Here is a 21,967-nt window from a genome sequence, read left to right on the forward strand (position 1 = left end):
TATATCTCACATGAATTGTGATATCTATTAAATAAAATATATATATTAATTAGAGTCAACTATATAATTAATATAATGTTTTGATATTAAAAGATTATCATTTAAGGGATCCTATAGCATATGTATGTACCAATAATCTATTAAATGACTATATATGTGTGTGTGATATAAAGAAATTAAAACTTAATTAATTTATCATGATTTTTGGATGTTTATAATTTTGTATTTTATTATTAATTAGTGTAATTGTTGTTTTCTTGAGATTTTAATTTTACAATTAATTTATTCTTATCAAATAAAAAATCATTTTTTAGTTATAATTGAAGATTTATTAATCATGTATCTAATACATAGTGCACTCTAATTGACTTGCATATTTTATTTAATGGATTTCATAATTCATATTGGATATATTCTTTTCAAATTTGCTTTGTAAAATAGTACGAATTCATTTTCACAATTTATTTTTCGATACATAGATTTGTTTGGCTTGATTCAAAAAATAATTAAGTTAATTTTAATCAATAAAAATGATTTTTTGGTATAAAATTTCAATTAAAAATAAATATAAAATATATTTTATATAATAAATAAAAATATTATTTATTATATAATAAATAAATATAAAATATTTTTTCTTTTTTAAATATAAAGTTTAGGGTTTATGATTAACTTGTATATTTTATTTAATGGATTTCACAATTCATATGGGATATAATCTTTTCAAATTTGCTTTGTAAAATAGTAAGAATTCCTTTTTACATTTTATTTTTGATATATAGATTTGTTTGGCTTGATTCAAAAATAATTAAGTTATTTTTATTCAATAAAATGATATTTTAGTATAAAATTTCAATTAAAAATAATTATAAAATATATATTTATAATAAATAAAAATATTATTTACTATATAATAAATAAAAATGAAATATTTTTTCTTTTTTAAATATAAAGTTTAGGTTTTATGATTGTTTTGTTAATCAAATAAACTTTAGGGACTATATTGTAATTTACCATTAAGTTCCCCAAATTCAATTTAGCCCTTTAGCTACAATTGCAACAAACCATAAATGTTAGGCTATAATATGAAAAATTTAAAGAATTAGCTATAATCGTGAAGTTGCACAAACGTTTGGGTATTTTCATCCATTAGGCCTAATTTGTTTAGTACTATCTTTTCTAACACTATCATAGTGCAGGGGATGTATATAATAAAAGCAAAGGAAAAAAAGTCATCATTCAGGAAAACTAATTGGGGCATTTGAAGAATGAATAGTTACTTCAAATAAAGGCCTTCACAGATACATATTAGTATAGATCTTTTGATGATAGAAGGTCAACATTAGGTTATTGTACCTCTATTGGTGGTAACCCAATCACTTAAAGAAGAAAAAAAGCAAAATGTGATAGCTAAATTTAGTGTAAAAGTAGAATTCAAAGTCATGGATCAAGGCATCTACGAATTGTTGTAGTTACAAAAGTTGATGGAAGGGATGAAACTATCATAAATAAATAAGTTACACTTGTTTTATGATAATAAAGCTGCTATTAGTATAGTTCACAATCTAGTCCAGCATAATCGAACCTAATATATAGAGATTAACCAACACTTCATAAAGGAAAAAAATAGTGGATGGATCATTAATTGTCTCTCATTCAAAATATTAGTTGGCTAACGTGTTTACCAAAGGATTAAGAAGCAAGTGTTTCATCCACTAGTTTTGCAATTTAGGCATGTGTGGTATACATGAACCAACTTAAGTAGAAGTGTTGGAATCAAGCTAAATCCATATATCATAGGGATTATTATTCTTTCCTCCTTTTCTATATTTTCTTTCCTATTTTGCATTTGGTTGTTATTGTATTAGTTTCCTTATGAAATAGAAATCTTCTGTGTAAATAGGAACTGTATGAAGTCATTTATACATAGAGAAAAATACAAATTTTCCCCTAAATTAGTTGTGTTTCCCCCTTCAAGAACAAGCTTATAAGATTGTGAGGATGCAATTAGCAACATTTAGCTAAGAGTTCTAAAGGTGGTCCTTTTAGTTTAGAACTTAAGGTATAGGTACAACTAATGAACTACTTTGTAATGACATGTAAAGTTTATATTTTATTTCTATGCTTGTCACACAAATGTTTTATAATAATGAAGATTATATTTTATTAATTATTTGTTTAAAGTATTTCATGACTTGAATGGGCCCAAGGAAGCATGTTCATAATTGTTGTGGGTTTCAGCAGCCTTTGACTTACCCATTCCTTGGCATCAGTAATGATCTTGATTTCAGGTCCTTACAGTTGGATTCATGTATTTACCAAAATTCCACCATTTATGAAAGTTTATGCATTTTAAAATGTGAGTTTCAATTGGCATTCTGAGTTAGTATATATATTATGATTAATTATAGGGTGGAAACTAGTTACTTTAATTATAGGAATGTTAAGTAAATGTTTATGTGTTGTGTAAGGTGCCAACACTGTGTTTGTCAATTAGTCGGGGCCTCATTTTGTTATATATGTTAGGCTTGTTAAGGGATCTGGTGGCTTTAAGCCTACCTGAGCCCTAAACTTTCAACATGTTGCACTTAGTTACCTAAAATACCCCTCACCTAGGGTAGTCAAAAATCTGTAACCTGGGGCTGAATGTTCTTCAAAGTACCGAGTAAAGGAAAAGTCTAAGGGAAGTGGGTCTGAAAGAGAGATCAAGTAAAAAGGGAGATTTAATTACACTAAATCTGTCTAGGCAAGTTTGGCTATCAAAGTTTAAGTTTGGCTGCTGAAATTGCTCAAACCGGAATATAAAAACCCAAAGATTAAGTCTCTGAATTAGCACTCTTTCATTTTCTCCACCTCTCTTCCTAATCCATCCTCCTCTAGTTCCGTACTCTATATAACCTAAGACACCCTATCCTTGCTTCCTTAGAGAATTATCTCCAAGTCTCTAAAAAGGGCAAAGACATCCTTTCCTTTTTCCTATCAAGTGGCTTTATGATACAAAAATAAATTTAATTAATGCTTCCTTAGAAAAAGGGCAAAGACATCCTTTCCTTTTTCCTATCAAGTGGCTTGGAAAAGAAGTGGATATGGAAATTTCATATTATGATACAAAAATTAAATTTAATTAAATATTTAAAATTAAAATATTATAATAATAATATATCATATAGAAAATTAACAAAAATTTACTTATACAAAAATAAACCAGGAGATCGTTTCAAAGATAGTTAAACATTAATAAAAAAAACTAGAAAATAACAAAAAATTTTGAACATTAGCTTGAATTTTAAATAAGGAGGAATATATAAATATTAAATGATAATTTATAACATATATATATATATATATATATATATATATATATATATATATATGTTATAAATTATCATTTAATATTTATATATAATTATAAATAAAGTTATAAAATTGAAAAATATAGGTGCAATGCATATATTTTCAAATATAATTTTTTTATTTAATAGAATCTCAATCTCAAAATAGAAAGAAAAGTAAAGAGTGGTTGTTATTAGTGTTGAAATTATTGTTGAGAAAAAAACATTTTTTGAATTTATTAAATAAAAAGTATTAAAAATAATTTAAAATTAAATTAAATAAATTTTAGTTTTAGAAACATAAAAATAACAAAGCATGTTTTTTTCAGATTACTTTTTTAAGCAACGTTTAATTTTTTTTTTCCCCCTAAAAAGTAGTTTTCACTCCTTAACCATAATAATGGGCACATTAAAAGAATTTGTCAGAACAGAAACTGAAATTAAAAATGAATTCATATCAGTTTGTAATTTGAAACGACTTTTTGAAACAGAAATTGAACAAAATTGATCAAATATATTAGAAACTAAATAGCAAAGGATTTGAAACCGATATTAGAAACGGAAATCCATCTGTTTCTAAAGTATGCTTCAAAATTTGGCAGCAAATTAAGCATCAATTTAGATACTGCTTAGAAACCAATATGAAACTGATTTTGATCGGTTTCTAATTCCTTATATTTAGAAACTGATTTTTTTTTTCAAACATTAAGATAAATTTGGAGGCCAAATTAGAAATCGATTTCGATCGATTTCTAATTCTTTAAATTTAGAAATCGATGGCTTTTGGTTTCCAAAGATAAGGTATTTTACTTATTGAATTTGAGAGCCAAATTAGAAATTGATTTTTGTCTATTTCAATTTACTTATATTTAGGAACCGATGATTTTCGGTTTCAAAAGTTAAAGTATTTTACCTATTGAATTTGAAGCATAAATGTAAAATTACATAGTTTTAATTAAAACTTTGTAGTTTTGCATCGAAACCTAAAGGGGTCTATAATAAGTTACAGATAACAAAATCTTTCTTTCACACAATTGTTTTCTTTATTTTTTTCTTAAAAAATAAAGATGTTGTCTTCCTTTGCTATGAATAATTACATTATCTTATGAGTAGCATCAAACTTATTTATTGGGGTGGGTTGAATTCATGAGTTTCTTCTTATTTACTTATAGCTTATTGTTTCCATTGTTTATATAGGTTTTCCTAAGAGGTCCAAAAAATGCTTGTGAAGCTATGAAACACTTTGGCCTAGTTCCTAGTGTGCCACATAGCCATACCAAAACATATATGCAATCAAAGGGAGGGAAGTTTGAAAGAGCTAAAGGGAGGAGGTTTGAGTTGTTTTTATTCCAAATTATGAGGTAGTTATTTTATTTCTGACTATTATGTCCCAAATTTCATTAGACTCTAGATTCATCTGGAAATTATTTATGTTATTTCCTCTTTAGGATATCAATTACAGTTTTAATTGTTTATGTTTTTTTGTTCTTATGATATTTTATTTTTTCATATAGTACATTATTGTCATAATCTTTCACTGTGATATCTATATATAATATTAATTGATATTTAGTAACTTGATATCAAGAATATGTGATATTGAACATTTAAAATTAATAATATATTAAATGCTTAATACAGGAAATAATGTATTAAATAAATAAAAATAAATTTTTTTTACCTTAATTTGAAACAGATTAGATACGGAATTTCCAAAACGATGAAGAATTTGATCTCAAAATAGAAAGAAACTTATTTTTATTTTATTAATTTTAGAAACGATTTGAAATGAATATTTTGTTTCTGTTTGGAAACCGAATGTATTTCAATTTCAAAAAATATTTTATTTTTGTCTTCTTATTTTACAAATTAGAAACTGATTAAAAATGAAAATTTGTTTTAAATCAACAGAAATCGAATAATATCAATTTCTAACTTAAAATAGAACTACAAATGGAATTAATTCAGTTTCTAATTTTGAAACGGAAAAGTTTGTTTCAAAATGATTGCAAAATTTGAAACAAATTTAATATTTTGTTTCTAATTCATTTAAAAACTAGCGAATTGTAAATCGAACATTTCAATTTCAAATCAGTTTCTAATTATAATTAGAAATCGATTTTTACTTCAGTTTAAAAAAAATCGATTTTTACTTCAGTTTCAAAATCCCTTTTTTCTCTTGTGGTGCACTAACAAAAATTCTTTTAATTGACACAAAACTATATTTTAAAAGGTTTGAACTTTGAAGGAAAATAAAGACGGTTTTCATCATAATTTTACTTTTTCATAAAATAAAATTACTTTGTTAATAATTATTTTAAATAAATTAATATAATTTAATTTAATAGCAAAAGTAAAATATTTATTAAATGAATAAAAATGTTGAAACAATATTTTAAAAAAAAAAAGAAAAAGGCGTTAATTGAAAGTTCAGAAAATCATTATTTCAAAAAAATGCTTCATTAAATAAAAAAATAAACAAATAATTAATTTTAATTTTTATTACTACTAATTAAAAACCATGATTTTTAATTTTTTATTAAAATTTTTAAAATATGTAAATATTAGATTAATATAATAAAAAATATTAGATAAATATGATTAAAGATATTTACTGTTTCAAATCTAAAACATTATACTTTAATATATACTCTAAACATAAGGCATAATAAAAATAAATTTACAAAAATTTAAATATATAAAGTATTGTGTCATGATAATTTCATATTATAATAATAAATAACAAAAAGTTTAATTAGCTATTTAAAATTAAAATATGTATATCATATAAAAATCAATAAAAATTTACATATAAAAAGATAAAGCACGAAAACATAAAACGAGTAAATGTAACGTGCAACACACATTAAAAACTAATAATATCAAAATAAGTCAATAAATATTAAAAATCAATGAAATATGTAATAAATAAATATTGTTTTTAAGAATCATACTGATTATCGGAACTAAATTAGTGATCCATGTAATTTAATATAAAACCCTCTTTTTATTACAATCAGAATTTCTCCTTGCGGACTAGTTTGATAATCTGTAAATCGATAATAATATACTTATTGAATCCTATTTTAACTCTAATTGGATCTTAAAATTTTGATTTTCTTTTTATTTTTATCATTGAATGATGAGACCAATTTAAAAATCTTATAAATAGATGAGTAACTTTTATAATCTGTCTGTGAATTTTGATTCTTATTTCACTCTCTATTTTTTAACTTTAATTTATTATTAAAAAATTTTTAAAATTTAATTTATTTTAAAAATATCCTCTAATCTACTTAGAAGGTTTCTAGGTAAAAAAAAAAAAATTTTTTTTAAATCATATTCTAATATGCTAAATAAACATAGTTTGTTTCAATCACCATTAAAATTTATTATAAAAATATTAATATTATTATAATTATTTATTTTTTAAAAAGAATAAAAATTAAAATTTTGAAATTACATAAGTAAATATTATACTGTAGTTTTAAAAGATTTTTAATATAAAATCTGTTACCGCAAGTTAGGGGTTTTTTCGAAATAAAATTAAAATTTTAAAAATATTTTTAATAATAAATTAAAATTAAAAGATAAAAAATGAAAGAAGACATAAAATTTAGGACTGTACCGAATGGACGAGATAAAAGAAAGTTCTGTAATTCGGCGACACTATTCGTTACAATTAATCGTTCCCCTAAAAAATACTAATCTAGTTTAACCTATGCCAGTTCCCGCTCCTTTCTTTTACTTTCCCGCCATCATTTCCCCATCTATCCCGCCAGATTTCGCTCTCTCTCGAAAATCCGCCGCTTCCCTTCCATACAACCACTTGTTCTCCCTTTCACGCGCGCGCAAATGTTCTCAGGCACAGCCATGGAGCAAGCTCCAGAGCTCATCTCCAAGAAACGGAACAGGTCATCCTCCGCATACCATCCTTTCGTGGGAATCCTCACCCGCAGCAAATCCCAGGTCTATCTTCACTGCAACCGCTCTGGTCGAGCCCGCTCTGATTCATTTCGCCACATCAAACACCATGATAATCTCAGGTCAAGGCCCATTGGGTTCTTGTCGAAGACCCAAATAAAATCCCACAATAGGATGTCCAGACGAAAATCAGAAAGTATGTTGACCCATAATTCTGCTGATAAAGATGACTGGTCTGGCATGATCATCAAAGATCTCCGCACGAGACGGGTTTTCTCTTTGGCATCAGTGGCTAATGATTGTGGGTTATGCATTGATGTTGAGGAGAAAAAGGCATCTGAGAAAGGGAGTGGAGGATTTGAAGAAGCTGGGTTTTTTTCTGATTCCAAGAATTTGGAAGTCATGAAGTCTGATTCCTTCATTGATACACAAGATGTTGATGGGGATTATTTTGATAGCGCAAAAGAGGGAGAAGGCAAAGATAGCATGAAATCTAATGTGGGATATTCTAGCAAAGAGCAGAACAGTGCTAATTTGCCTGTGACTGAAGGGAATGCGAGAAGTGCTGAAGATGGTGAGATTTCAAGCGAGGTTGGTGGTTTGGATGAAGAATGTTTACAGGCGACACCGCCGGACGCTGAGATTCTTGATAGAGAGAATGTTTCTTGGAAGCTGTCAACTGAAAATCTTCAGAAGAGAGTGGATCTTCAAGAGAACATGGACATGAAAAATGTCAATAATTCAGAAGGCAAATCAGTGAGTAATTATCTATGAATTTTTTTAATGAAAATTTTTCCTCTATATATAACTTTAGAGGATGTTATGATTTATTGACCATTAGCCTGTAATGTCTGCTAATGTGTTTCTGGGTCTGAATTTTTGAAATAGGTTCTTACCCCACGGTCTAGAGTTAAAGTTTTCAGAGCTCCAGGCTCATTCAGCTATAGAAGATTGCTTCCTTATTTGATGGATATGGTCCAAGACAATTCTTGTAAGTTCTCTGCTCTTCTGTGCTGTTTCTACCCTTCATGCTAAATGATACAGATATTTAGAAGCTTAACTTACTAGAAAGCTGAACTTTGCTGTGATTAGTATCCATAGGTGCTCCCAGAAACGGTAAATCAATTGATAAATTTAAGATTGAGAGTCCTTCCATGGAGTTTCAAGCTGGTGATTCTTTGTCACAGAGTGTGCCAAATTTTGAGGATGGCTTATCTGATGGTACTGATTCTAATTTAACATCTAGTGAACGCATCCCTGACTCGACAATGTTAATTGGTTCACAAAAGGATTCTTGCACAAGAGTTTATTCTCCCACCTCATTGATTCATGAGTGTTGTTCAAAACCACCTGCCAATGAAGTAAATGAGAAAACTAATATAGGGGTTTCTTGGAAAAATGGGAACATAGAAAGCTCGAACCATGACTGCTCTTCAAGGGTGGACAATTCTCCCATCAATGGATCTTCCAATGATACAAAACCTACGGACAGGGGAGATAATAGAGGAATTATGAGTAAGTCTCCTTGCAATTCCCAAGATTCTAAAGAAACAAGGTGTGATTTATCTTTGAAGGCAGAGAAGCATCAACTACGTGAAGGTGACGAGATTGAGCAACACTGTTACAATATGAAGCAGACTGAGAGTGTGGAAATAAAAGAGTTTGATGTGAGGATTCCTTACGAAACTATTGATCGGAATCATACAAGCTCCAATGCGTCTAATGCAGAAGGACACAGCTGTATTGCAAAGAAGGAAGGCAATGATAATGATGTTCTAGATAAAATTAATGATCCAAACGAAGAATCCATCCAGAATACGCCACCAGATGCTGACATCTTTGCAAAATCATTGGCATATCAGAACGTGGAGAACAGAATCAAATTTGTTTCACAGAGAACTGGTCAAGTTCTCAGGAAGCCATTGAATGGAGTTACTCAAAAAAACAGTTGCTATTCTAGTGATAAAAGAATGGGTTCAAATTCTAAAAGCAAATTGGTAAGATACTATCTCCTTAGAATAGCTCACTTCGTCTCAGAATTAGGATTATTACCTGAACTTTCAATGTGTAATATCAAATGTGCATACAAATATTCTATTAACATGAATAGATCCTGGCAATATTTTTTTATTGTTGTAATGTTCTTTGTTCTTTATCATTGTTGCTCATCTTAGTTGGTTCATTATGAAATAGGGTTTAAATCCTTGCTCACGACTGAAGCTTTTTAAGACAAGAAGCTCCTTGGGCTATAGAAGATTGCTTCCATATCTGATGGATGTTACTAAAGATAATTCTGGTAAATTCATCTCTTTTCTATGATACTTTTTGAAGGCTATTGTGTTAACTTGGAGCTTTAATTTCATTAAGCTTAACTTTAGAAATAATACTTTTAGGTGATTCTGGAAATGGGCATTGCCCAAAACTTGAGAAGAACTTGGAAGAAAATCCACTCTCACAATTACCAATGTCTGACCTTGATGAAACTCCAGTGAAGAAATTAAATGACAGAGATTATGGTATGGAGTGTGATACTGATCCATGCAATATGAAAATAGCTGACCACAGCAGTGAAACTCCTGTGCCAACTGTTTCACAAGAACAAGAATTGCAAGTTGTTGAGATGATATCAGATCTTAAAGATGGGCAGTCAGATGCTGTTCCTGCCATTGGGAGTTTGGTTCATGGAAGCAGTTCAGTCACTATGTCATTATGTTCTTCAATTGTTAGTCCTAGATCTTTCTCTGGAGATTATCTCAACTTAGTTTCACATGAATTATCTGCTGATAATGAAGAGGGCTGCAGAACATCAGTAGTAAAACTTAATAATAGTGCAAAGCAAGTTGATACAGGCAGCTTGTCTCAAAACTCATCGATGCTTGAAGTCTTCTGCAATCCTTTAGGAATTCCTGCACAAGATTCCAGGAAGGGAATTCTTAAAAAAAATCCAAGGGGATGCAGAGGACCTTGCACTTGTTTAAACTGTGCTTCCTTTCGCCTCCATGCAGAGAGGGCATTCGAGTTCTCCAAAAATCAGATGCAGGATGCTGAAGAAGTGGTCCTAGATTTGATAAAGGAACTATCTCACCTACGGAATATGCTTGAGAAAGCTGCATTTGGTTTTAATGATAATCATTTTATTTGCATCAATCAGGTGAATACCACTTGAACTCAACTTGTTTTGACTTATTCCTGGTAGCACTTACTATGAACTTGTATGATCTCAGTTGCTTCTCATTAGTAATTTTATATATTTGCTTTATCTTATGGCATAATACTTTGAAGTACTATTAGTCATCCTCATAGTATTTTACCATGTTTACTTATTTCATATAATCTTTTGAAAGAATTGACAAATGATCCAATAGATATTATGAATCTTCGTGATGAGAATGAAACAGCTTTTGCCATCAAAACAATTACCGTTGCCAGATGGCATGACCAGAATTCTTCATATCCTTTTCGGGCACATATACTCTTGCTTTTAGTTGGTTTAACACATATCTAAACGAGTGCAAAATTAGCAATGTGCATTTTTGTGTAGAGATGACAGTAGCATGAATTTTATGCAGTCCAAAAGCTTCCAATGTAAATAATCTGTCTTTTGAACCGTAACATATGTAAAGCTGACTGTGGACCACCGCAATTATGTGTACTGTATTTTGTCTACTTCTAAGCTGAATTTTATTTGAAATTTGTTAAATTTGGGGTATTTTTTATTATTATTATTATTATTATTATTATTATTATTATTATTATTATTATTATTATTATTATTGTGTTCATAGTACTAGCATGATTACTACGGTAAATTTGGCCTGATATCAATTGCATCACTGTTTGTACTCGTAGGATAAATTTTTAGATTTCATTGTATTAGTATTATGTACTTATGATGTAGTTTCAATGGAGATTTAAATAATTTTTTTAAATTGTCAGATCATAAATTTAAAAATATAGGACTTCATGTTGTCAATTTACCATAATTTATATTATGAATTATGACTGCAAAGAGTTGGATCTTACGACACGATTTTCAATCATGCATACAGTTTACTAGACTGTACACATTTACTAATAATTTCAAAATCATACAATTAAATCAGGCAAGAATTACTCATTTTTACACTGTCATATAAGCAATAAAATATTGAACAAAAGAAATTATAGATAAAAGTTTTGAATTCCTGATAAAGTGATTTTGCATTTAGTTTCTGAAAGTAATTCCAAACAAAATGTTGAGTTCCAACAATCAAAAAATACTCCCTTTGAATTGAGCTTTCAGTATGTAATTGTTGTCTATATCTACTCAAGCCAAAAGTTTGCCTCAAATTATATTCCAAATCAGTTAGTTTAAATTTTAATCTTAATTTTTGAGCACCACAGAACTTGTGTATGTAGAAAATCAAAATGCAAGATTCATTGTTATGCATCGATTCATCACATTTCTTTTACATAAATATACAGTAAATGAATTCTAAGTCTTTAGTTTTATTTGATGCAGGTGAAAAAGGCTTGCAGGGAAGCATCTGAAGCAGAAGAACTAGCAAAAAGCCGGCTTAGCCAAATGAATTATGATGTCAATGTTCACAGCAGAATAACAGTATGTCTCAGATATCATTTCAAGCATTTAAAGCACTTTCGTCCTCTAATATTAACCCTTTTAAGAATTTACGCATTCTGTCTTTTTAAACATTCACCAAGTCTGATTCATATTATTTTCATGCAGTGTGAGCAGAGACCGAGGGTGAGGTTTTCGAATAATGTTGAAGAAAGAATAATTTCACAGGTGAATTCAGACAGAGTTAAAAATTATGAGAGCACAGCAGCGGATGAAGTTGTATGAATATTTGGCCTTGAAGACCCATCAGGATAAAACCAGCATACACAAGTCATGAATGTTTGTGGGTTTTTTTTTTTTTTTTTTTTTTTTTTTTTTTTTTTTTTTTCAATGTAAATGCACATAGCTCAAATATTACTGATGCTGCATGCGGCTCCTGTTTTATCCACTGAAAAAAAAGCAAGCAGTTTGTTTGCGTAACAGATCTATCTTTCTGGGGAAAGAAATATTTTTGATGATCCATTGCAGCTGCAATCTTTTCTTTTGAGCAGAATCCAATTTCAATCTTAGATCCAACTTGAAACTTTAATGTTCAAATTAGTGGGCATTCGTTCAAGACTATTGATACCTACGACAGAGGGGTGTATTGATATCACGTGTGAAGTGTGTGACATGTCTACATTATAGTGGGAAGTGTAAAGTGGATGGTTGGACCTTCTAAGAGTTGCTGTTGTGATAATCTTATTTTCATTTTGAGAGCAACTGTGATAACTTGCCCTCTTCAATCAGCCCTAAAAGAAGGGCTCAAGGTAATTGGTGTCAGATGACTTAACATTACTAATCAATATAGCAGGTTGCTTCAGCCACAGGACAAGGATCTGTTCGCTGCTTTCCCCTTGTTTTTGCTATTGGTAAGTCTTATGCTTCCTTCAACCTAATGTTGAGTAATCGTGTTTATACTCTTGTGTAGGATATAGCCCAACAGGCTGTATCTTGTAAGGAGTATGATTTCATTGGAGTCTACTAGGAACGTGCACAAGGCTTTTTGAAACTCTTACAGCTATGATATTTTGTTTGATATTGGTTGAATATGTAGTTCATTTATGGGGTTAAAATACCCGTTGAAATCCAATAAAGAAAAAATAAGTCATAAAAAAATTTACTTCAGTTTTTACTAGATTAGAAAATTAAAGAAATAAAAGTAGTATGAGAAAATTTGTAGAAAAATGTCAGTTTGGCCATTCCTATTAAGTGCTCTACATGACAAAAATGAGACCTTATTAAGTGTCGCAGAAGTGTAGTGCTGGTGGATTCTGAATTGAATTATTGCAGAGGGGGTGCGATCATCTAACAGACAAGATGATGCTATAGAAATGCACATCTGACAGATGTTTTGCCTGGCACAAGCATTTCTTTTTTCTTGGTACAATTGGCTCTTCAGTCTTGCCTCACAGCGTAGAGATGACAAGCATATCTTTAGTGACTTTGTCAAATGAACTTAGCTAGATCCTTCCTTTGCCCAGTTTTTTTTTTTTTTTCCCTGAAAAAAAAATTCTCCAAGCACCTTTGAAACATATATTAAAAAAAAAAAAGATTTTGAATGAACAAGCAATTTATTTATTTATTTTTAATATATAGCAATTTAAATTAAGGCAGAACACAAACAATAAAATTTATTATATAAAACAGAATTTACAGCCATAAACAACCTCACAAGATGAGTACTAAAGAACAAGAAACTAAGAATTTCATTTATTTTTTATCCCCTCAAGTACCAAGTTATATAAACCTGGATAAGGGGAGGAAATTAACTAAAGAATCTGAAACCGTTGGACCATATCACAAACTTGAGCAGGAAGGCTGCAGCCAAGCCATCTTTCAGAATCTGGAGCGTCTGCACTCGTTAGGAGGGCCCTGAGGGAAGCGTTTCAGGTCAGTGCAGTAGTTGTAAATCATGAAATATTTTTGAACCCATCTGAGTCTTCGTCTACCAGGGGCATCAAGCTCATTGGTTTGGAATTCACTATCAGAAAATGAAGTGGCTGCAGACTTTGAGTTGCAAGATGAAGTGCCAGAAGACCAAGTACAGGCAGAGGCATTGAAGTTTCTGTAGTATGCTGTAAAGGGTGCCTTTGTCCAGTCAGTTTTCACCAATCCACCTCTTGTAGCCCAGTCATCAGCATTCCAGAGGCTAGAGTAAATCCTCATTGGTTGGCTCTTAGGGAAAGGAACACCAATTGATTCTGCATTTTTGAACACCCTTATGGGAACGTTGTCCACCAAGAATCTGAAAATAAGAGCAACAATTGTTGTCTGAGTAAGATTCCTAGCAAATAATTATAGTGAAATCATCTTCAAAATTATGAGATTATAAAAGAAGAGTTAAGACTTACATAATATGTTGGGGTTTCCAGATGATGGAGTAAGTGTGGAAGTTTCTTGTGGGATCAAACCAGAGATAGAATTGCTGTTCTCTGTTGCCCTGGCCTTGGGTAAAGACGTTGGTGTGCAAAATGTAAGGGTCGCCGCTAAGGTTTCCCAAGAACTCAAAGTCAATCTCATCATGTGTTGGCCCTTGAGAAGACAACTGCCAAACAAATAATATAACTAAGACCACCTTTGTTATACACTAGTCAAATTTATAACCACAATACCTATTTAATATGACGAATTAATAAAAAATTAGCAAGTAAATAAAAATAGATCCTATAAAATTAAAAGTATTTACTCTAAATTCTTTATTTTAAGAACATTTAGAAAAAAGTTGATAACTGCATTTACATGGCATTTTTTATTGGCCATCTAATTATTTTTTATTAATTAGATTTTCATTAAAATTAAATTAAAATTTTCAAAATTTTACAGATGATTTGATGTTGATAAATTAACTATTATTAATATTAATTCTGAAAGAAGTAAAAAAAATTGTCTTTTTTTCAAAGAGGGAATGAGATCAATAAAAAGTAATTATTACTTTTACATAATTTTTAATTTTTTATTAATATTATTTAAATATTTAAAAATTTTAATTATTTTTTATTTTATTAATATTTATATGAGATTAAATATTAATATTAAAGATTTATAAAGATAATTAATATTTAATTTATATTTATCCAATATATTAATGGACTGACCAGTTAAAACAGCGCTGAAACTGTTAAACATGTGAAATGTGGACAGAAATTATATGAACTGGTAAACTTGTAAAACAATTTTAAAATCAAAATTAAATAATGAAGAAAAAAAAAAGTTTCCCTTTGCTATCATGCTATCACATCATGAAATGATGTCTCAAAGTAGCTCACAATTGAAAAATAACTAAACAAATAAATAAATAAAAGAAAAAGAAAAAAGCAGGCCGCACTAATAATTATTCTCGTGACCCAACAGAATAAAGAAAATTCACCCATTAAAGTTGCTTTCTAAAAAATTCATTCAAAGTAGGGAAAAAAAAAGAAGAAATAAATTAAATTAATTTTAATGAGTATTTATTAATTAATTAATTAATTAATTAATTAATTAATGAAGATAGAAGGGTGTCTTCTGATACGTACATAGTAGGCAGTGACAGTGCCAGCAGAATTTCCAGCAACAAGCTTGAGCTGCATATCAATTCTACCAAACAAATACTCATTCCTGGATTGAAACCCAGACCCTGAAACCCTATCTAGCGACAGAGAAAGAAGCTTCCCTCCACTAAAGATCTTTGCACGCTCACCACCCCATGTTAACTCAAAATCTTCAAAGAAGTTTCCAGCTGAGGCACCCATTACCATGCAACTCAGCACCACAGCCACCCCAGCCACAAATAAGCAATTACAACAAACACCCATTTTTTTTTTCTTTCTTCTTCTTTTCTTAAAGATTTTTAGAGAGAGAGAGAGAGAGAGAGAGAGAGAGAGAGATGGATTTGAATTTGTGAGCGATGGTAGGGCTTAGAAGCAGAGGTATATATATAGGTGTTCTAGATACAGAGGAAAGACAGAGAATGGTAGGAGGTGGACGCCGCGTGAGCAATAACTGGAGGAGCTAAGAGCCAAAGCTGGTGCCAGCTATGCACACAATCAAAGCTGGAACCTTTTGTTTGAGCATTGGATGATTCTTTCTTTTTCTTTTTTTATCCTTTTTTTATAATTATTTTGTTTAATTGGGTTTTAGATTATGATTTCATATGACAATCAGTTCGATATATATTACATTAAATATTTACATTTATACTCATTATATACACTTTAATTAATGTTATATAAATTTTAATATAAATATTTAATTTAATAATTATAAAATTTATTTTCATATCAAATTAAGTTTATATATCAGATATATTTAATATAAATTTAATATTATCTGAGAATAAACTTAATAATATTTAAATTAAATATTTATATTAAAATATATATAATTAGCATGCGAACGTAAATATTTAATATGTATTTAATATAAGCTTAACTTTATAGGAAAACAAGCTTAATAACTATTAGATCAAATATTTATATTGAAATTTATACAAAATTAATTAAAATGTATATAATAAATGTATAAATTTAAATATAAATATTTAATTAAATAATTATTTAATTTATTCTCATATGAATTTGAGCTTCTAAATATTTAATCTATCAATTATTAAGCTAATTCTTAGTTATAACAATGGTTGAAGTTGGTGGAATATTATGGTTGAAGTTGGTTGGAATATTAAACTTGGCTTCTTTAATTGAAATGGATAAGATATTGAACACATTAATTAGTGAAACTTTTCATTGAATTGAATGGAACTTACATTAAGATTAAAATTTAGGTCACATTAATTTATAAGTGCATCTTCAACCTTAATATGATAGGTTTTTTTTTATTTTATCTTATTTTAACTAAAAATTTAAATTAAAAAAAATTATATATTATAAAGGCACTACAAATCTACTAAATTAAATTGGTTATGGTATATGTATCTCTCAATATGGAGAAAAGAAAAATGTAATGCACCACTCACTTTTTATTTTGACCTATTGTAATTTTATTATTATTTTTTATTTTTAACTTTGATTAATTTTTGTAATTTATAAAATTATAAATTAATATTTGGTTAAATAATTTTTTTTGATCCATACGTATATTAATATAATAAAAATATTAATATCACTTTATTTTCTCTAACTTTTTAACTAATTTTTCATCATATGTCACATATTTCTCGCTCTCATAATTAGTATTGTCAAAAGACTTTTTTTTTTTTTTTAACTTTTCTTGACGTGTGTATCATTGTAATCTATTAAATAAATTAATTTACTAGAAAAATGTAATTAATATAAATAAAATAATAAATTTTTATTTAATCTTTTTCTAAAATATCTTGCACTCACATTGTTCTATTAAAAATTAAATTATTCATGTTATTAAATTATCATTGAAATTAATAAATTTTATTTTTTTAATGTATATTAAATAGAGACATATTAGTAAGTTAATATATAAATTACTATTTTAAAAAGAAAGGGAATTATAATTTAGAACAAATAAAAAAGAAAGTAAGATGATATTTATGGACAAAAAGAGTAATAAAAATTAAGATGACTAATAACTGAAAATAAAAGTTTAAATACTGTCAAATTTTTCATGTGTATCTAATATAAACTCAAACTCATATGAGTTTTAACTTAATAATTATTAAATGAAATATTTATGTTAAAATATGTATAAAATTAATTAAAAAATATATATAAAATATATAAATTTATATACATTCAAAAATTTAATTTAACAATTGATAAGTTCATTCTCATTCATCTTCATTTAAGCTCGAACTGTCCATTAAGCTCGAATTGTCCATTAGTCGCACCCAATTTTTAAATGAAAGTATTAAAAAAGCAATTAATGTATTTGACATTTTATATAAACATTGTATAAAAACTGCATGCATGAACATATTAATATTTATCTTTTTTTTATTTAATTCTTAAATTTATATAAATTTTTATTTCAGATTTTTTATCTTACTTTTTTTAATAAACCTTTATTTTCAAACTATTTATAAAAAAAATTAGATATTTAATTTATAAAAATGTAAAAAAAAATATTTATAATGTCTTTTTTAGTTTTCTCACTTAAAGAAAAAAATTAGAATTGACTTGAGTTGAAATAAGTAAAGCCAATGGTAAACAACAGGGATACAATGATGGTGTCCCCATGGTAAAAGTGGTAGGGTAGCGTCGTTTTGATTGAGACAAGTTGGTGGTGGATGACAACGGGATATGGTATGGGAAAATAAAGGGCCAATTCTTCGTAACTGGGACCACTTTTTTCTTTCACCCATTTGAGCTTTGCCATCAATCATTATTATGCTTTGCGTGTCATTATTCACAACCCATTTGGAAATTTTCTTTTATTTTTAATTAAATTTAAAATTGAGAGTAAAATTTTAATTTTTTTTGTCATTAGGCTTAATAATAAAAGAGACATCCAAATTAAATTTATACTCTCTTTTGTGCTAAAAGTTTGACTTATTTTTATTTTTATATAATTTAAAAGTTATAATTAAAATAATTTAAGTATTAAATTTTATTTAATATTTTTTTAATATATCCTTTAATTATATTAATTTATTAAAAATTAAATAACTTAAGTTACTAAATTATTTTTAAACTGATTCATTGTTGATTGAAGATATAGAAGCATATTTAAAATAAGTTAGACAATGCATTTATGTCTTGAGTTATGACAATGTTTAGATAAGTTTTTTTCTTCAAATCAATGAATTTTATTTGTCAATATATATTAAATTGGACATATTATTAAAATAATAAATAAATAATTATTTTAAAAAGTAACTTATAATTTAAGATATGAAAAGGAAAAGTATTTTTTTTATTGGACTAATAATTTTTTTTAAATAATTATATCAAAAATTTAGACTCAAAATCACATAAAAATGATTTTAATATTATTGAATTAAAATTGATTAATAATTTAAATATATTTAAATTTTATGTAATATTTTAAAATATATATATAATTAAAAAACTATTGATGCAGAGAAGGATTCATGAACAAAAATGTTGAATCTTCGATTCCATACAATTCTGAGTTTTTTTTTCTATTATTAAAAAAAAAAAAAGCAATTCTGAGTTTTATTACTCCATTTCAAATTGATGTTGACCTCTTTTGGTTTTTGCTTTCTAAACAGTAATGAGAATCACGAGACCGCCAACTCTAAGGATTTCTAGCGGCGCCGTTGGCTTTTGACCGTTACTCCTAATATTTAGTTTTAAATTAAATATTAATATTTGAATTAAAAAAAAAAAGAAAACTATATGAATTTAAATTTTAAATTTTCAAATTCCAATTTTTCAACTTTTATATTTTATCAATAAACTATTATATGAATGCTTGGACTCAAAATATATAAATAAATAAATTATTAAAATAATTATGTTATTATTATGTAAAATTCATATTCATTTTTTTTAAAATAAATTAACCAGTTATTAATTATAAATCTAATTATTTTATTATATTTTATTCTATTAAATTACTTTTCTAAAAATAAAAAATATATTTAAAAACTTAAGAAGTAAATTATTATTTTAAGTAAATTTCAAAACAAAAATATATGATGTTCAAGCAATATCATAAAATTGTTAAAAAAAATAAAATGGTGCAATATTTTAAGAAAAGAAAACACATATTTAAATTTTATTAAATATCCACAAGATTTTTGTAATATTGATATTTTTATATAAGTTTTCTTTCTCGTACATAATAATATGTGTTGAATCAATAGTTTATAATCTAAAAATCTTGATGATGAATAAAGGATTGATTTTACTATTAATGATATTTCAAGTGTTTGCATGAAGATATTGGAAAACTCAAAAATTGCAATCTAGTGTAAGTATAGTCTATTATGATATATATATAACATTGATGCATTAAAATAGAAAAATAGTAAGTATAATTAACTATTTTTTAAATTAATTTTATACATAACATTAACCCTAAAAAAATTTTCCGACTCTTGATATTTTCAAACATTAAGATATTCAAGTGTCTTGCCAAATGCCAATGGAGTCACAGGGCTTGAGTACATAAATTTTTGAAAGTGAAACCACTACAAGTTACATTATATGTGAATTTATTCATTTCAGTTTTATGTTTAATTAGAAAATGAATTTGCTTGAAAATTTTAGTTATGCACTCTAAAAATTATATTTCGGATTAATTATTAAAAAAATGTAAAAAAAAAACTATTTATAATTTTAGTATGAATTTGAAACTATTTACAAAAATAGTATTTGCTTAAAAAAATGCTATTAGAAAGAAAGATTTCATAGAAAGGTTTATAATAAAGAAAACGCCATTCTCAATAGAATTTTCAAGTGCATCAAAGCTTGTGTTAGAGGCTTTACAGAGTATATTTCTTTGCTCTTAAAAAAGCCATTAGGAATAGAGTTTTCTTTGACAAATCAAATCACTAGCTTTTTGCTAACTGTGAGGTTAATGCTCTTGAAAATACCACTGGGAGTAGCATTTTCACAGTCACATTAAATCACTCCCTACAACTTTTGCATACCTAGTACCACAAAATCATTAATCATTGAAGAGTGATTGGAAAGAGAATGGCTTATGAAAACGCCATTGGGAGTGTGAGTGGCATTTTCATAAGGTGAAAATACCGATGAAAATGCCACTCCCAATGGCGTTTTCAATGGCTCTTTCCACTCCATAAAAGACTAGCCAAGTTTTAATATTTTTTTTTACTACATTAATTATTTCTTTAGTTAGTTCTCTTCTCATTTTTCCCCTAATATTATGTAGTAGTGCTCTTAATAATTTTATTATTTTTAGGTCATTTAGCTCTCCACGATTGAAGAACATTGATATTTAGGTTCATATTTTAATACTTTTTCTTAATAAATTTCAATGTAATTGTGAGATATTTATAAGTTTGTATTTTTTTTGTTACAAGGAGACCTCTTGTATTTACTAAAATTAAAATTATAAATATTTCGTAATGGCATTAAAATCTATTAAGAAAATGTATTAAAATATAGACCTAGATATTAGTATCTTATATCAATGGAGAGCCAAATGACCTAAAGATAATAAAATTTTTAAAAGCACTACTACATAATATTAGAGGAAAAAAAAAGAGGAGAAGAGAACTAACCTAAGAAATGAATGAATATTGTCAAAGAAAATAATAAAGTTTGGCCGGTCTTTAATAGATGGAAAGAGCTACTAAAAATGCCATTGGAAGTGGCATTTTCATAAGCCATTATTGTGTCATATTAGGCATGTAAAAGTTGCAGGAGTGATGTGAAATGACTCTGAAAGCACTACTCCAAATGGCGTTTTGAAGAGCATTAACCTCGCATTCTGCAAAAAAGTTGGTTATTTGACTTGTCAAAGAAAACTCTATTTGTAGTGGCATTTTTAGGAGCAAAAAAAAAAAAAAATTCTCTATAAAGCCTCTGACACAAGCTTTGATGTGCTTAAAAATTCTATTGGGAGTATCATTTTCTTTGTTATAAACCTTTCTTTGAAACCTCTCTTCTCTTTTTTTTTTTTTTTTTTAAGCAAATACTATTTTTATAAATAGTTTCAAATTTACATCGCAATTATCAAAAATACATATTTTATCAAGACTTACCTCTATATTATCAAAGGAAAGGAATGTTAAAAATTTAAAATGTAAAATAACTTTTACCAACAAAAATATCAATAAATTATCAATGGAATTTTTATCGACGCTTATGAAGTCTTAGCTAAAATTAGCATTAAAGAAGGATAGCAAAGATAGAGATGGAAGAGTAATATTTCTTATTATATGATATCATGAATTAATTATAATTACTTTACATTTTTTTGCATCCAGAACACTATCGTGGCTAGGAGAGAGGAGCTCTCACAAATCATGCCCAACAACATCGATGAGAATCAACTTTAATTTGATGTTATAAAAGGCAAGAAGTGATGGAAGGTGTATGGTCTTGGATATGAAGTATCTTCCTTTTACCCTCATGTTGGTTTACCTTCTAGTAGGTTGTCTTCATCATCCAATCCACAAAATGCTACTTTACAATAGCATGTATATGACTTGGAGAAGCAGATTGAGGATGAGAGGCAAGCTTTGTCTGGATCAGTTGCAATCGAA

At 27.7% G+C, this 21,967-nt stretch overlaps 2 protein-coding genes across 3 annotated transcripts; one reads left to right on the forward strand and one right to left on the reverse strand.

The window, feature by feature from the left end:
* The first annotated feature begins 7,006 nt into the window (after positions 1–7,006).
* LOC110664284 (uncharacterized) lies at positions 7,007–12,169 on the forward strand. Of its 2 annotated transcripts, none has more exons than XM_058142508.1 (7): positions 7,007–8,012; positions 8,145–8,247; positions 8,358–9,253; positions 9,450–9,552; positions 9,650–10,407; positions 11,758–11,856; positions 11,983–12,169. In XM_058142508.1, exons 1-7 carry the CDS (start codon positions 7,188–7,190, stop codon positions 12,097–12,099), a joined length of 2,901 nt encoding a protein of 966 aa, XP_057998491.1. In that variant the 5' UTR covers positions 7,007–7,187; the 3' UTR covers positions 12,100–12,169. The 2 variants fall into 2 exon arrangements, with proteins under 2 accessions (XP_057998491.1, XP_057998490.1); XM_058142507.1 differs by having other exon boundaries at positions 7,008–8,012; positions 8,349–9,253.
* A 1,300-nt stretch (positions 12,170–13,469) lies between these two features.
* Positions 13,470–15,755, reverse strand: LOC131177489 (xyloglucan endotransglucosylase/hydrolase 2-like). Its single transcript, XM_058142509.1, has 3 exons — positions 15,372–15,755; positions 14,208–14,401; positions 13,470–14,101 (listed from the first exon to the last, which is right to left on the reverse strand). Exons 1-3 carry the CDS (start codon positions 15,648–15,650, stop codon positions 13,693–13,695), a joined length of 882 nt encoding a protein of 293 aa, XP_057998492.1. The 5' UTR covers positions 15,651–15,755; the 3' UTR covers positions 13,470–13,692.
* Between the last annotated feature and the right edge of the window lie 6,212 nt (positions 15,756–21,967).

This window comes from Hevea brasiliensis, unplaced genomic scaffold (genome assembly GCF_030052815.1).
Source record: "Hevea brasiliensis isolate MT/VB/25A 57/8 unplaced genomic scaffold, ASM3005281v1 Scaf50, whole genome shotgun sequence".
Taxonomy (NCBI): domain Eukaryota; kingdom Viridiplantae; phylum Streptophyta; class Magnoliopsida; order Malpighiales; family Euphorbiaceae; genus Hevea; species Hevea brasiliensis.

What these genes read in the sequence shown, in the direction of transcription:
- LOC110664284 (XM_058142507.1), top strand. Translation starts at nt 7,188, where the DNA reads ATGTTCTCAGGCACAGCCATGGAGCAAGCTCCAGAGCTCATCTCCAAG. An exon ending in TATGGTCCAAGACAATTCTT is followed by an intron (nt 8,248 to 8,348) that starts GTAAGTTCTCTG and finishes TGCTGTGATTAG; the next exon opens with TATCCATAGGTGCTCCCAGA. An exon ending in ATTTTATTTGCATCAATCAG is followed by an intron (nt 10,408 to 11,757) that starts GTGAATACCACT and finishes TATTTGATGCAG; the next exon opens with GTGAAAAAGGCTTGCAGGGA.
- LOC131177489 (XM_058142509.1), bottom strand. Translation starts at nt 15,650, where the DNA reads ATGGGTGTTTGTTGTAATTGCTTATTTGTGGCTGGGGTGGCTGTGGTG. An exon ending in GCACTGTCACTGCCTACTAT is followed by an intron (nt 14,402 to 15,371) that starts GTACGTATCAGA and finishes TTTGTTTGGCAG; the next exon opens with TTGTCTTCTCAAGGGCCAAC. An exon ending in TGGAAACCCCAACATATTAT is followed by an intron (nt 14,102 to 14,207) that starts GTAAGTCTTAAC and finishes TCTTATTTTCAG; the next exon opens with ATTCTTGGTGGACAACGTTC.